The 14897-nt window shown below is 39.0% G+C and overlaps 1 protein-coding gene across 1 annotated transcript in view; it reads left to right on the top strand.

Moving 5' to 3' along the window:
* Positions 1–1041: 1041 nt before the first annotated feature.
* The window catches only part of Htr4 (5-hydroxytryptamine receptor 4), a gene marked incomplete at its 5' end in the record, with an annotated part of 50370 nt that continues 36514 nt past the window's right edge, over positions 1042–14897 (top strand). Inside the window, 2 exon segments of the mRNA NM_001172963.1 lie at positions 1042–1167; positions 2347–2547. Of these exon segments, the coding sequence (NP_001166434.1) occupies positions 1042–1167; positions 2347–2547 (327 nt within the window).

Genomic DNA, 14897 nt, shown 5'->3' with positions numbered 1-14897 from the left:
AGTCCCCATTTTTATTTTCCAATGGAACTCAGTAAAAAGAGGTAATTTTTGATTCTCGGGCTCCTGTGTAGCGGTGGTAAACTCATAGGACAAACAGCTCTTTCTAAACCAGACACTCAAATTCCCATTCACATGTAGGATCTAAGTCCAGACATTTAAAGCCTCATTATAAAGAACATTTTATAACTCTATAAAAAAATAAAACTCTTCATGTGGCTTCTGAATAGCCTACAGATACTATGATTTCACTTACTCCAAGTTAGTAAAACAAATTCTGAGCTTACACTGGGAAAGAAGCATTTGTAGGATCAAGGATGCTGAAATTGACAAGAGCATAAATTTAAGCTGAAAATGGTGACGTGTGAAATTGGCACCAAAAGTGGGATGACTTGGGACAATAGAAAAGGTCTCTGAGCTTATTGGTTGGCTGTTATGTCTTCTGTGAGCATCACAGAATCTAGGATCAGTTTGTTTAAGTGAACTGATAGTAGAGATCCAAGAGCGCACTTCTGGCATCATTACTCCCGGGACATCAGTCCCTATAAATAGCAGCTTCTGCACGAGCTGCAATGAAGCAATGAAAACAAGGGGGCCCATGTATTCAAGAAGACCCTGGTGATAGTACGATCATTGATTCATCCAGCACCATCGTTCTTCCATCTGATAAATGTGAATGGCACATTAAATACACAGCAGGGAAGAGCAGAAATCCTTACCTCCTGCAGCGTACAGTCTAGTTAGGTTGGTACACAAAACAGGAAGCAGCCAAATACATTTCTAAGTACATTCTCTGATGGACAATAACCCAGGCTAGTGTGCTACTCTAAACCTCATGTTCTCATGTTACAGGGATTAATCAGAAAAGCTTGTTGAGTGAAAGGTACAGACTATGGAATACATTAAGTACATGATATATGTGTGTGTTGGAATTGTACATGTTGAGTTTACCTGCCTCAGCGTCAAGAAAGATAAGATAAATGTTCTTTTGCATGTTCTGGAGTCCTAAATTCTCTGTGGTTTTTGTGTGCCTGTGTCTTCTAGTTCCAAGGAGGGATTCGGGTCAGTGGAGAAGGTCGTGCTGCTCACCTTTCTTTCGGCAGTCATCCTGATGGCCATCCTGGGCAACCTGCTGGTGATGGTGGCTGTGTGCAGGGATAGGCAGCTCAGGTGAGCAGTAAGGGGGCCCCTTAGGAAGTGGAGGTGGAGTTCTGGGCTCTCCCCTGGAGAGTCAGGTCTGAACATTAACCTTGTAATCTTCAATTAGCAGGGGGAATTGTTTTTGAAAAATAGAAGAAGAATGAAGTGATCACACATAGACCTACAGCTCTTACATAAGCAATATAAGCACTGCTGTGTATTTCCATCCTGTCTTTTTTCCTAAGTACTAGTTTGTTTAAATAGTTGTGACTATTTTATATGCAGTTATTGAGAGCATATTTGATCTATAACCTCCACATTGTATCAGTGGTTCAGGAAAGGATGACTGACTAGCAACTGACCTAGAATTAAACCTGGGTCTTCTACTCTTGAATTTTCACTTTTGAACCTGGCAGCAATTCAACTTGAGTGCTTTTAAAAAGCACCACAGTGTGGTATCAGTGTGGTAGCACTATACTACTGAGTTACATTCCTAGCCCACATCCTGTGTTTAAGATGCCACTGTTTTCAAGAGGATGCAAATAAGCCAAGGTTTCTAAACTAATTGATCTGGGAGGAAGTCTCAGGCATTAATATTTATTAAATAAACCAGGCGATTCTCATATCCATCTGGACTGAGAGTCACTGGGCCATAAAAGGTGGCACATAGTGCAAGTTCTCTCTCAGCAAGATAAGCACTGGTCCAATAATGCTGCAAATGAAGCAGAAAAGCACAATTCTGACCAGTGTCACACATGTGAGGCACACAGTAACCAGTCTACAGGTGTAAAATGTTAGTATATAAATGTTTGTGAGGGCTGCATTTTGGGAAGGGTTCCTGAGAGTGTCTAGCCTAGGACTGAAACAAAGATGAGAAACCAGTATAGGAAGAGAGCACTGGTATAAAAAACACTGGGGAGGGAGCCAGATGCATAAGGACACTTAGATCAGGCCAGAGTTCCCACAGGGCTTTTGGTACAAAGTGGAGAAGTCAGAACTGGCCCGACACTGGGCGGCTTCTCAATCTTGATACAAAAGGGGAAAATCAATCTCACAGAATATGCTAAATGTATCATTTTCCCCCCTTTTCTCTCTCTTCTTTCCTTATTTCTTTGCCTCTCTTTTCCCTTTCCTTCTCTTGTTCTTTTCTTCCTCCCTTCTCCATTGGTCCCTCCTCCTGCCTTCTCCCTTGTATATTTTTATTTACAGGAAAATAAAGACCAATTATTTCATTGTGTCTCTTGCCTTTGCTGACCTGCTGGTTTCAGTGCTGGTGATGCCATTTGGAGCCATCGAGCTGGTCCAAGACATCTGGGTTTATGGGGAGATGTTTTGCCTTGTCCGGACATCTCTAGACGTCCTGCTCACAACAGCATCAATTTTTCACCTGTGCTGCATTTCCCTGGATAGGTAAGGACACAACAGTGTGCACAGTGAAGCAACAACCTGATGGATATTACAGAGTGTCTTTCATTTCAAGAAGCAAATCTCAGAGAAGCAGATCTGGCAATTCACCTATTCACTTGGTCTTCAGCCTTTGCAGAGAGGCCCTCTTTAGCCAATCCTTCTCTGAGGTCTAGGGATTAGTGAGACCTAGAATGTCCCAGAAAGAAACTTGCAGTCTAGATAATGATAAGTGCCAGCAATTGTGTTTACTACATAAAATTCAAAGGGGCAAGAATCAACTTTGACCTGGTGCACAACAGAACAGGTACAGAAAGATGTGCCTGACCTTTTTCTAAAGTATGTTTTTGCTATAATGTCTACATGTGGGCAATTTATTTTAGAGATTTTTTTTCCAGAAAGTTAAAGATGATAGTAAAATGTCCAATAACTGCTTGTTTGTTGGACCCAGGTTTAGCATTTCCTCTCTGTTGCATAATTTTGTTCAGTTTGTTCCTATTTGACTTCAGGAGGTCTAATGATTTCCATCTCTGCCTCATTTGTTGATGATGTATGTTTGTCACTTGTATCAGTGCTTCCCTTTCCCAATTCATGCTCATTTTCATTGAATAGTGAAAGCAGGCTGCAAATTAAAAGTGAAATGATTCCAGGAACATATGCTGCTGGGAGTGTAGTCATATCTTCGGAGTTCTTCCCCAAAGAAAGTGTGTAAGGCACAAACTGCATACAGCAAGAATTGCCAGGCTTTGTCTCTTAAGCAGTGGCTCAAATGTGAGTTTTCTTTAGTTTTGGCATAAGTTACTACTTCCTTCACTAAGGATTAGGAAATATCATTTACTGAAGTTCAAGACAGTGGTATATTTAAAATATTTACATTTAAACAATAAAATTATAATCTTCCTGGAGAATTGCTTATACTGGAGGAGGTCCTTGGAGATTAAAACCAGCTATAAGAACCGAAAATTCATCCCCTATCTCATGGGACATATACTCATGGATGGAATGATGAGAATAATGGTCTGCTTTGTTAAAATTGTGTTTTTTTACTCTGGCAAGAACACATGGTCCAATGTGTCCAAGTCACATGCATATGTAATGAGTCTCTACTATGTATCTAGAAATAAAGGTGATAGTAAAATCAAACAATTAGCCACTAGCTGGATCTACCACATGGCATAGTTTGAAAGTTGTATTTTTTTAGCTTGTTTACAACAGTCTGGCTTTTTATATGGAAGACTTTTAAAAAGACAGTACAGTTCATATTATATTAGGAAGTAGAAATTACATTGAAATTTTAAAGAGTAACCTTTATATGGCCATTGTCAAGATGAATAGTGAGACTGAAAGTATTACAGGAATTTGCAGAGGCCAAGACTGAAGGGATAGGAAGCCGTGGGTCACTTTGAGGTTTGAGCAAAAGCAAGGGGAAGAAAATGAATCAGCTAGAAGTAAAGAATGGCAGAAAGCATGGAACCATCATCTAGCAAACCTGAAAAGGTCTGAAGATTTCCTAGAAATACCAGGTCTCAGTTCCTCATTGAGGTTCACTTTTTTTTTTTTTTTTTTTGATGCTGTGAAATTTTTCCCAAATGGGACTTAGGTGTCACAAAGCAGTATGGATTGGTCATTAAAAGCTCCCGCATTAAAACTGGAGAGATGTAAGTGTACATTTCAGCTCTGCCAATTTTAAACTCTGAGAATGGTAATAAGTTAATAAGTTAATAAGCTTCCCCACGTCTCAGTTTTTTGTCTCTAAAAAGATGGAAAAGAAGGCAGTTAGATGATCCATTTCAGGCATAGCACAGGCACACCTTGGACAGTGCTCGTGTTAATGGGTGTTGTTAGTTTTTTCAATGTCTTGTGATCATCCATACAGCTTGTGAGCCTTCATACCAAACTTTGGCATCTTCAGTGAATGGCTATTTCAGGAGCTGCGTCATCTAGAAACCAGGTAGTTGACATTAATGTGCCCTTTATTTGCCTCTTACATTTAAATAACTTCAAGTTTTACTGATTTTCCTTCCTAAATAGACCCTAATCTATTTCACCCTATCTCTATCATCCTGGTCCAAGCTATGTGGTCAGCTGCATAATTCATTGCAACATCCTCAACATTTCTCTGTACAAATTAATTTCTCTTCATTCCCTGCTTGCCACTCACAAAATCAAATGGTCATCTTTTACAAATCTAACTCTAAGCCTGTTGCTCTTTGCTAGAAAACCCTCATAGGCTGTTCGCTGCATTAAGGATCAAGACCAAACTTGTTGGTCTGTAGGACTTTTCATTGTCTTTTTTTCTGTCTGTGTCCCCTGTCTCACTTCTAGCTTCTAGGAGCCTTAACCTGCTTTCTTGTGTACTGGTGCTCTAAGTCAAGGCCTTGGTTCCTCCCTCTGACTGAAAGGTTCCTGTGCCTCTCTCCTATGTGTCTTGCAGATTTTAACTCAGCTCTGTCTTGCTTGCGAAAGTCCTCCCTAACTCCATCAAACCTATTATTCTTCATGGGAAATTCAGTGCAATTGTAATTAAAATCAATTCTGTAATATCTTCTTAAATGACTTTTCCTTCCCCAGTGGGGAGAAAGCCCAAGGCTATGAACAAGAATATCATAGGACTTGCATGTGTAATGGGAATATTAACAATTAGTAATTAACTGTGTAAATATTTAGGTGTTTGACAAATACTGATGAACCAACAGAGTGATCAGTACACTCATTTTGTGAGCAGTGCTGCTAAACATTCTGTTTTTTTCTCAGATGGTGGACATCAAATACTCCAACATCATAAGTAAGGTAGAATCAAATGATTTTGTTTGATGTTGTTTCTCTTTGGGAGACAATGTTCCCTATCCCAAGAGAGATAGATGTCCTTGCTGAGCTAGAAGGTCTATCCTGAAAACTATAAGGCAACATGTGAGTCCAAGGAAGAGGATAGTTTTGTTTGCCCTCTATCTTCTACTTTTTCTGTGTCCCTGTTGCTCTTGCTGTCAGGCAAGGATCGGCTGGGCCAGAGAACAGAGCAAGAATGTCAGTGAGGTGCGATATCCTTGCCCACCATGTGATTCTTGGCAAGACATTCTGTCTGCCTTTTTCCAAACTGCCTGAGTCTCTTGGGATGACTGATACAGGGTAATGTCCCTTTAACAAGAATGCTTACTTTGATTCCTAATTCCACGTAGTTGACAAACCATTAGATTGAAGCAAAATGCAAGAATCTTTTAATATGATACAAAGATTTCCACAACCATAATTGTCAGTCCATTGTGATGTCTGATGCTTTGAGAATTGAATGCTATTAATAAGAGTGTATTGCCTCATTTTTAAAAAGAAATTTCCAACCATAATTGAAATAAATGTTTTAAGCAGTATGGGTTATGTCAAAAATTCCATTAAAAACTTGATAGTACATTTGATGTTTTTATGACTGAAATTTTGTGAATTAAAGACAAATAAGTGACTAAAATAGAACACTATTTTTTAAAGTAAAATATAATGAAGCCATTAAAAACATGAGAAATAGAATGTGCTGTAAGATATCACTGGTGTATTATGTGAAAGAGAGCAAATTTCCTATTTAAGTGTCTAGTGTAATCCTACATTGTAAAAGAAGCAGATAGATAGATAGATAGATAGATAGATAGATAGATAGACAGACAGACAGACAGACAGACAGACAGACAGATCTGGGCATTTAGGAGGGGAGGAGAGGAGGGAGACAGAAAGAGAAACAGAGGGACTCAAGAAAGGAATGACTTTTCATCAAAATTTAAAAAGAATGATTAATTTTAAGAGAGATAGTTTTGGGTACATTGGATGGTCAACTGGAGACCTCACTTTTACTAATCTAAATACATGTTTAAGCTTCGGCTTTTGCCTTACTAGAAGTTAGGCAGTTTGAATGCAAGTGTATCTACAATGTTTAGTTAGCTGAAAGTCCTTCTAAGGTGGCACATTCCTCTATTAATTGAGAACTTTCTGGCTGCAGTGTTGGGAGAATCCTCTGAGGTCAGAACAAGATAAAGATCAGTACAGGAATTCCTTCATGAACCTCTTTGAGGTCCATAGGAGTCTACATTTGTGATCCCAGGGAAAGGTATTGGAATTCCAATAAGTAATTCCCAGTCTACCACTTCCAGCACAATCCATGGTGAGAATACACACACCAAGGCATATTTGTAGCTGGGCACCAAGGATGTCCTAAATCCAGCAGAATGATGGCTAACTGGAACAGAGGCCACGACCCGGGACCAAATCTGGATTTCATTAATTCAAGAAGAAAGGAGTGATTCTGGGATGAGTGACTGAGAGAAATGTGGGAAGTACATGAGTGCTGTGAGCTGGGCTAGGTAGGAGACACAACAGCACCTCTGCGATATGCAAAGAAAGATATGATGAAAGAGCAATCTACATAACACAGATCGAGTGAGCATCTCATGTTTAGGGGTTGGTGCTTCAGCTCTGATGTGTGATCTTCATGCCCTGAAATGTCATGGCCTCTTTCTTGAGGCTCAGTCCCAGCAACAGTGCAGTGTCCTTTGGCCTTGCTCACACACGCACTAGTTGGGAGCTGGAGGTGGGGTGTTATTACCTGTTGCATTGCTTTAAAGGCTGCACGTCAGCACCTCCACAAGATCCATTTGCATTGCCTAAAGCCAACTGAGGGGATAAAAATGTATCCTAGCCAGCTCTGCACATATCAATACATGGAAACGGGGCCAGGTTTAGCCAAATGCTCTTCTTTTGAGGAGAGGCATCCTGGAGGTCTACCACAGATCAGGAAATTGTTTTGACCAGTATTTTCTCTGTCTTTTACAAAATCCTCAGGTTCTGTTCCTTAAGGTAGTCCTTGCCATCTCCTATGGTCAGATTTTCCACATAGTGATCTTGGTTGGCCCACATCAGTTTGCAAATTTTCGTTTGATCTATTCCAACATTTTTCCCTTAATCACTGCAGTTTTAAGAAAAATCATAACAATAATACTTGAACATTATAAAAACATCATCAGTTTAAAAGTACAGCGTAAAATGTCTCCAGTTCTCCCTGGCCACCTACATAACTACAGAAAACCACCTACAAATCTAAGAAAACCACTGTAAAAAGTAGCCTTTATAAGCTTCAGACATTTTCTGTACAACAGGCAACTTATCATGTGAGCATCTTTTGAGTTTACCCTTGAAATAAGTTTTTAATGAAGGCTTTTCATGCATTTTTGCCTGCCTGACATAGCCTTCTTCATTGGCTACTCTATTAATAAGATTTTTTTTTCCAGGAGTAAGTGACAGAAACTACATGGATTGCTTCACTTAACTGAAAACTCTGGCTGTAGATGTGACTCTCTACAAAGATTTGAACAATTTCTTTTGATCTTTCTGTTGCTATCTCTATTTTTGCCTCCATCCTGCCTTCTGTTTCTGTTTTCCTCTCTGTCCATTTCTCTCTTTATAACTATCTCTCTTTGTCCTTAGCCTATCTCTAACCACTAATTTCTTACTGGATTCATTCTCAACCTGAATTCTTCTTCCAGAAGAAAAAAGACATGACCATAACTAATACAATTCTGAAGCCATTCATGATGTAAATCCATAGAAAAGGAAACCTATCTTTTATGGTTTGAGTCTGGATGTCTCCCCAAAACCTCGTGTAGTCATGAAGGTGGGCTACTAGAATTTGTGAATGACTCATGGTCCAGCGCTGGGATTATGGATGTGGGTGTGGCCTACATATAAGGGATTGAAAGAGTTTTCTTTCCATGCTCCTCCCCTTTTGCTTTTGTTGCTTGTGCTGTTTGTACCACCATGAACTGTTGCCCTCTGCCATGGAGGGCTTTGGAGTCAGCTGAGTATGGACTTAAACCTCCACAAACTGTGAGCTAAGTAAACCTTCCCTTTTTTGTTTCAGATGTCAAGTATTTTGTTTCAGCAATGAGAGAAAAGTAACTAAGACATTATCTTAACTATCACATACATAGTTGTGTGTATTTCCTTTTACCTTCTATCTTTTCCCTATCACAGTTTCTCTTTCCTTTTGAATAGTTTCTTCCCTATTCACAATATCTGCTGTATATTTTGGATCTTATTTACTCATTCAGCTAGTTTTCTTAGATCACTAAAAAGAAATCGTGCTCATATTTACTTGTTCAGCTAGTTTCTCTTGGTTCATTGTGCTAATATTGTTTGGACAATATTTCATGCCTATATAGTGTACTCTGAATACTATGAAGATAACAATATGCAATGTGTTAAAAATTTTTACTCTCCTACTAGCCTGTTTTAAAACTGTTTTATTGTTATTTTTTCTTGTTAAAATAAAATTTAAATTTAAATTTGAAAACTTTTAAAAAGGCAAGGAGACCTAAATGCTATTTCTCATAGAAGAACTTTGTTTGGCTTTGCTCACATCCTATTTTACTCCTGGGCCAGTCACTATTCTGGTTATCAGGCAGCAAGGTCATTTCTCTCAGAAGCATATGGCATGGGAGATTTAGTTGTGTTTCCATTGGAAAGCAGGGTGTTGGCCAGACAGAAAGAACAAATTCCAGCTTCACTTGTGTTGTATAGAGGGCCTGAAAGTGTCTTTGGAATGTTTCTGTCCACCAGACAGAGTGTGCCATCCTCTGACCTCCTCTATATTAAATCAAATATCCTTAAATCCTTCCTCTGATCTTGTATGTCTTGTAGATTTAACTATTCTGATTTTCTTTCTTTGAATGTGCTGCACTTCGTTCTATATTTGAAGTAAAGTGTAATTTTCTATAAAAATCTATTTCACTTCATTGAGAATATCATTCTCCATAAGCTTCACGTGATTTTCTCTTTTGTTCAAATGAATTGTCACCTTCATCTTGTGCATTTCAGAAACTTGATGTGCTTTAACTGCAAAATTGTCCAACAGTGTCCTCAATCACACATTTTCTTTTAAGCAAGTTTGCTTGTAAAACATGTTCTGACTCCAGAGTTGTATATTTTATCCTGTGATGGAGGGAAGAGTGTCTGCATTTCTTAATCATCTCCCTGGAGTATAGCTCAATTTTGTAATGTATAAATGAAAGTGTCAATCATTGGGAACTTGTCACACAATTCCATTTGCTTCTCCAATGGAACCAAATGCATTTCTGCAAGGAAAGGACATTAAAATTTTTTTTCTTCTCACACACTCTTTGCTGGCAGGTACATGCTTTGAATATAATAATAGTATTTGTTAAGTTGAATTTCATGCCAGAGGCTAGGAACTGTTATTTTTATATTCATTTCATCAAATATTTATGGGATACTTTCTAATTGCTAGGAGTTCTTCTGGGGACTGGAAATATGGTAGTGAACTATCAAAAAAAGAAAGAATCTCTCAGCTTTTAACCTACTGGAGAACACAGACATAGAAAATAGGTAAATAGAGTAAAATTGCTGATCACTGACAAATAATCAGAAAAACCCACAAAAACTGTTGGAGCATCCCTTCTCTTCCCCAAGGAAGGCTCCTGAGGAAGCCATGCTGCAGGTAGATCTGTGTATGATATAGTTGTCTATCGGGGAATGGGAGAGGGCCAAGATATGCACAGCAAGAGGTATGCAGAGACAGCATGGGAAAAGCCCTCGAGGTTTTCCTGTGACACCTTATCACCTGAGGGCTAAATTCCTAGCCTGGATTTTCAGTGCTTTCCTGACTTGCCCTCAGTCTCTATTTCCTACCTCAGCTGCCACCCATGAGTGATCTGGGGTTATTCCCTGGGTTGATGTGCTCCCACATTACTATGTTGAGACCTGAGCCTCAAGTTCCTTTTTTTTTCCTCTGGTGAATACCTCCCTTCATCAACACTCAGATAAGCTGTGTCCCCTCTGGCACTAACTAGAGGGCTTTGCTCCGAAGGGTTTGTCGTTTCTTCCTCTCAAGTCCCAAGAGCAGCAGGATAAACAGAGCTACTCATCCTGACCACTGGGCTCACTAGAACATGAGCTTCTTGAGAATCAGCTCTATGCCAACAACTCCTGTGTTCTTATAGAAATACAGTAGCTGCTCTGTGCATATTGGGCCAAGTGGAAAAATGCTCTGGGATGTGCCTCGTGGACTCTTGGTTTGACTTTGATGTTAGTTTCTCTGTCTTCTTTAGACTCTCAATAAGAAAAATGGTGAAGAATAAGGCCTGAGGTTCTAGACTCCCTAAGTTCAAACACAGCTGCATCAATTATCAATGATATGATCTTAGAAATGTTAATTATGTTTTTCAAGTTTCATTTCATGTGTAAAATTGTGTTAATAATGGTACCTTCTCCTTGGGATTGGTGAGGAATAAATCAGTCTAGGTATAGTGCCGTAGACCCATGGATGGCACCTACTAGTCTCTAGACTAATGTTAGCCACAAATATTATTACGTTATTCTTTTCCTCCCTATATACAAATTGGCTCCTGTGGGTGCTTTCTTTTCTTCCTGCCCGATAGACTACTATAAATTGTCATCTTTTTAGCCTTGAGAACTCTTGTTTTCCTCTGGAGAGCTCATCTCTTCATGGCTCACCTGTACCTCTTCTTTTGGAGTCTCCTTTGCCTTTGTCTTACACTGGGCTCCAAAATCCTATCCCTGCCTGCATATTAAACATCTTACCTCTTAAGCATCTATTTCTCATACCCATAGTGCTCAAAATAGTAATTTCTATCACAAATCAATATCCTCTCCCACTTTGTGTACCAAAATGTGGCCATCAGGCACCTTTTAATCAATTAAGTGCAGTTCTTTGAGGTTATCTCACACTTGTCTACCATGATAGACAGGATACCAAAAAACAGGATATTTCCATAAATATCCTCATGCATGCCTCTTTCTTGTTTCTAATTCTAAATTACTGCAGCAGTTTCCTGGTTATTGCCAAATATTTCCTGATCTCCAAGGTTCATGTTTAACACAGTTTGGTTGTTGTAGTTGTGTAGTTCTGTGTCCTCAGCTCAAAAGCTCCCCAAGTTCTGTAGATTCACCCTCTTCTTCCTAGATGGAAATGCTGTTGTCTAATTTTCTCCGGAATTATCAGAATTACTCCGGCAGCTGTGGTTCAAGAGCAGTTGTATCATAACCTGGTTGTATGAACACTGGGAAGTGGATTAAAGTCTCTGAGACTCTGACTCCTTGTGTTTAAAAAGAGGATACTGAAAGCTGCTTTACGGAGTTACTATGAATATTAGATGTGACACAGAATGTGCCTCCTGCCACGTAGTATGCCCTCAGTAAACGGGTAGGGGATATAGCAGGAGTGATAGCTGAAGCCTGATAGAAGAAAATGAGCAAATACAATACAAGTAGAGAAATGCTGCCGTAAATGTATTAAAGTATGGTAAAACCCAGGACATACATAGGGAATCAATTGCTGCTGTGGGAGCCAGAGAACATTTTGCAGGGCAAGTTCCTAAATTGAGTCTAGAAGTAACAATGGAATAATCAGCTAATGTCTCCTGGCAGATTGTTCAGTTGATAAAGTTATAAAATATAATTCAGTAATCTCTGTATCAGTCTTAGATGATATTTTTGGCAAATTATCCTTTTTCTTTTATAGTTCAGGAAGGTGCCTTCCTAGAGAGCTAATACTCTCTTCTTGCAACTTATGAGGCCACAGAAGAACATATAATACAGAAATATATATAGTCAGATCTCAATCTGCAGATTGCAAATGGGATTATGATTCCTGCACAGGTCTATCTGATATCCTCCAAATCCCTGGTAAAAAGAAGCCTGTCCCTGACCCCTCACTTCAACAGATTGTCCTTCCTGGACCCCAAGCTTCTGCGTCAGGCCTTGGCTACTTTCTCAGCTCCCCTTCCTGCCCCTGCTCCTGGTGAATGTCCCTGCTGGGTCTCCCTCACTGATGTCTGAGGTCCCTGAAGGACGATGCCTTTAGTTCTTTCTTAAGCCTACTGCTGTTTTTCTCTCTTCTTTAGTTCCTCAAAGGGGAACCAGAAAGACTAAAATATATCAATATCAGTTGCTAAGAACAGAAAGGCAAATCTCTTCATCCAGAGCTCTTCCTTGAAACAAGGCTGGGCCACATCCAGGAGGGAGAACTGCACCACAAGCAGTGAAACCCTCAGTTACCCCAAACTGTATTTGGCCTCTACGCTGGTGTGGTTATCCATTATTACGTGACACTAACTCCCAAATGCACTGACTTAAACAACAATATATGATGATTATGTTTTACACATAAGCAGGTCCATTACTCAAAGCCATTGATTGACTTTTTTGTTTCTTAGAGCCAACTCCTGAGAGAGATCTTTAACCAAGTAACTTGAATATTATTTATTAAATAATGTAGAACTCCCTAGCTCCAAAGAGTATTTGAATCTATTTATAAAAGGCATATGCTATATATGTATATATAGATCCATATTTTATATAGATACAAGGAAATGTGTACATGCTATATATATTATATCCATATTTATATATTCATATATGTCTCACTATATATATAATATACTGATATATGTATATAAAGATCATATAAATGTATATTGCATAGACAGATCACTTAAATATATCAAACTAAGTTCCTGGCACATAAAGCTTTATTGTATGTATCTGTATATCTCTATCTCCATATCTGTATCTCTATAAAAATACGTTTATAGCACATTATTTCATCAGTTTTCAAAGTAAATCAGTGAGGTAGGTAGGCATTGTTATCCCTACCTCACAGATGAGGAAACTCTTGTGGAGGAGAGAACTCATTCTAAGACCACAGAACCAATAATCATGGAGGCAAAAAAAGTTGGTACACAATTGTGAAGAGATAGAGATGCCTGATGTGATTGCTATATATATATATATATATATATACACATATATCAGAGTCCCAGATTCTGAGTTATTCTGGTTTCTTTCGCCTTTCCTATGGTTTAGAGGGCAGTAACTGAGAAGGTAGAATTTCCCTTAATTGCGAGATCGAGGAAAGGATTAGCATGGAGCTTAAAATACACTGCTGTCTTCTAAGAGTTGTCAAAGTAAATTGTGTCCCCAGAGGCATTTAAATGTTTGATCATGCATTTGCACGTGGCTGTAGTTGGGAAAGCTGGTCGCTGGCCTACCACGAGGGATGGTAGTGGAGTTTTATGAGTAATACTTTGAAATATTTTGCATAAGAAATTAGTTTGTAATTACCTTTGCTACATTTTAGTTAATTCTGGCCATCTGGAGTCTTCCTTGTCATATGAACATTTACTTAAATGTTTTATAAAAGTTTTTAAAAGAAGAATAGAGAATGTCCCATAGAAGGCTAGATGTCAGACCTTTAGATTAATCTGTTGGGCGAGAAAAACTGCTTAACCTGCTGACCACCATCCACCCAGCCTGGGAATCAGCGTGTCTTCCTCTTGAATGTGTTGCAGTTCACCTCCTGCAACAGAACTGCAGCAGTGTGGATCGAGATGGACATTTTCCAGTTTATAAAATTTTTGTGATTCTCCTAACCTAGCATTCAACAGCTAAGACAGTGGGCCTCAGAAGTATTGTCCCCAACCCACCAGCAGGACTTTTACCTGGAAGCATATCAGAAGTACAAACCCCACTCCAGACCTCTCACCAAAATATGTTTCAATAAATCCTCCATATGATTCTGACACATGATGAAGTTTACCAGCCACTGCTCTGCGATCTGTCCCGGCCAGTTTATTTAGGTTTGTTTCCTTCTGCTTCCTTACAAATACCCTATGACTCAGTAACATAACCTCTTATATTTATGTAAGTGAGCATATGGATATATGTGTATGCATATGCATGAGTGCATAATTCCTCCCCTCTGCCTCTGTGCTGTCTACAATACCTGGCTTACACTTTCTTCTTCACCCTTTTTATCCAGTTTCTAAAATACAACGATCTCTCTGGTAGGTATGACTATTGTCATCTCTGCAATATAATAATGTGTTTCATAGAATTTATTGTAATGGACAGTGACTGTGAGTTTACTATTTATTAAATCCAGCTCATGAACATGCTGTCTGCCTTTAGCTTTATAGTGGGCATGGGGATAAAATGGTAAAAAAGGAGTTCATCTCTGTCATAGTGGATCTTACAAATCAGTTTGAGGTATGCTTCTATCTTCTGTCTTAGAGTATAAGGGTGAGTTTCTGGTGGGCATGGTGAAATGCAGTAGTTTTCTCTAGGCTGTGGAGTTTGTATTGCCCCTCATCAGGCAGATATGGCTAAACTGTGCTTTTTTTTTAAACTGGAGTTTTCATGATTCTGAGCATTCAAGTCCTGAGACTTGAAGCATGTTTATATTTTGCTTCTTATGTGGCTTTTAGATCCTTCTGCATTTCTATTTTTTCATCTGTGAAATGGGTGTATTTCTGTTCCTTTCCAATAATTGATTGAATGAGAAC

This window comes from Cavia porcellus, unplaced genomic scaffold (genome assembly GCF_034190915.1).
Source record: "Cavia porcellus strain 051 isolate PalLab524CR breed Dunkin Hartley unplaced genomic scaffold, mCavPor4.1 scaffold_21, whole genome shotgun sequence".
NCBI classification, from domain to species: Eukaryota; Metazoa; Chordata; class Mammalia; order Rodentia; family Caviidae; genus Cavia; species Cavia porcellus.
The sequence above is the reverse complement of the archived record's forward strand: the minus strand, read 5'-3'. Positions and strand labels throughout refer to the sequence as shown.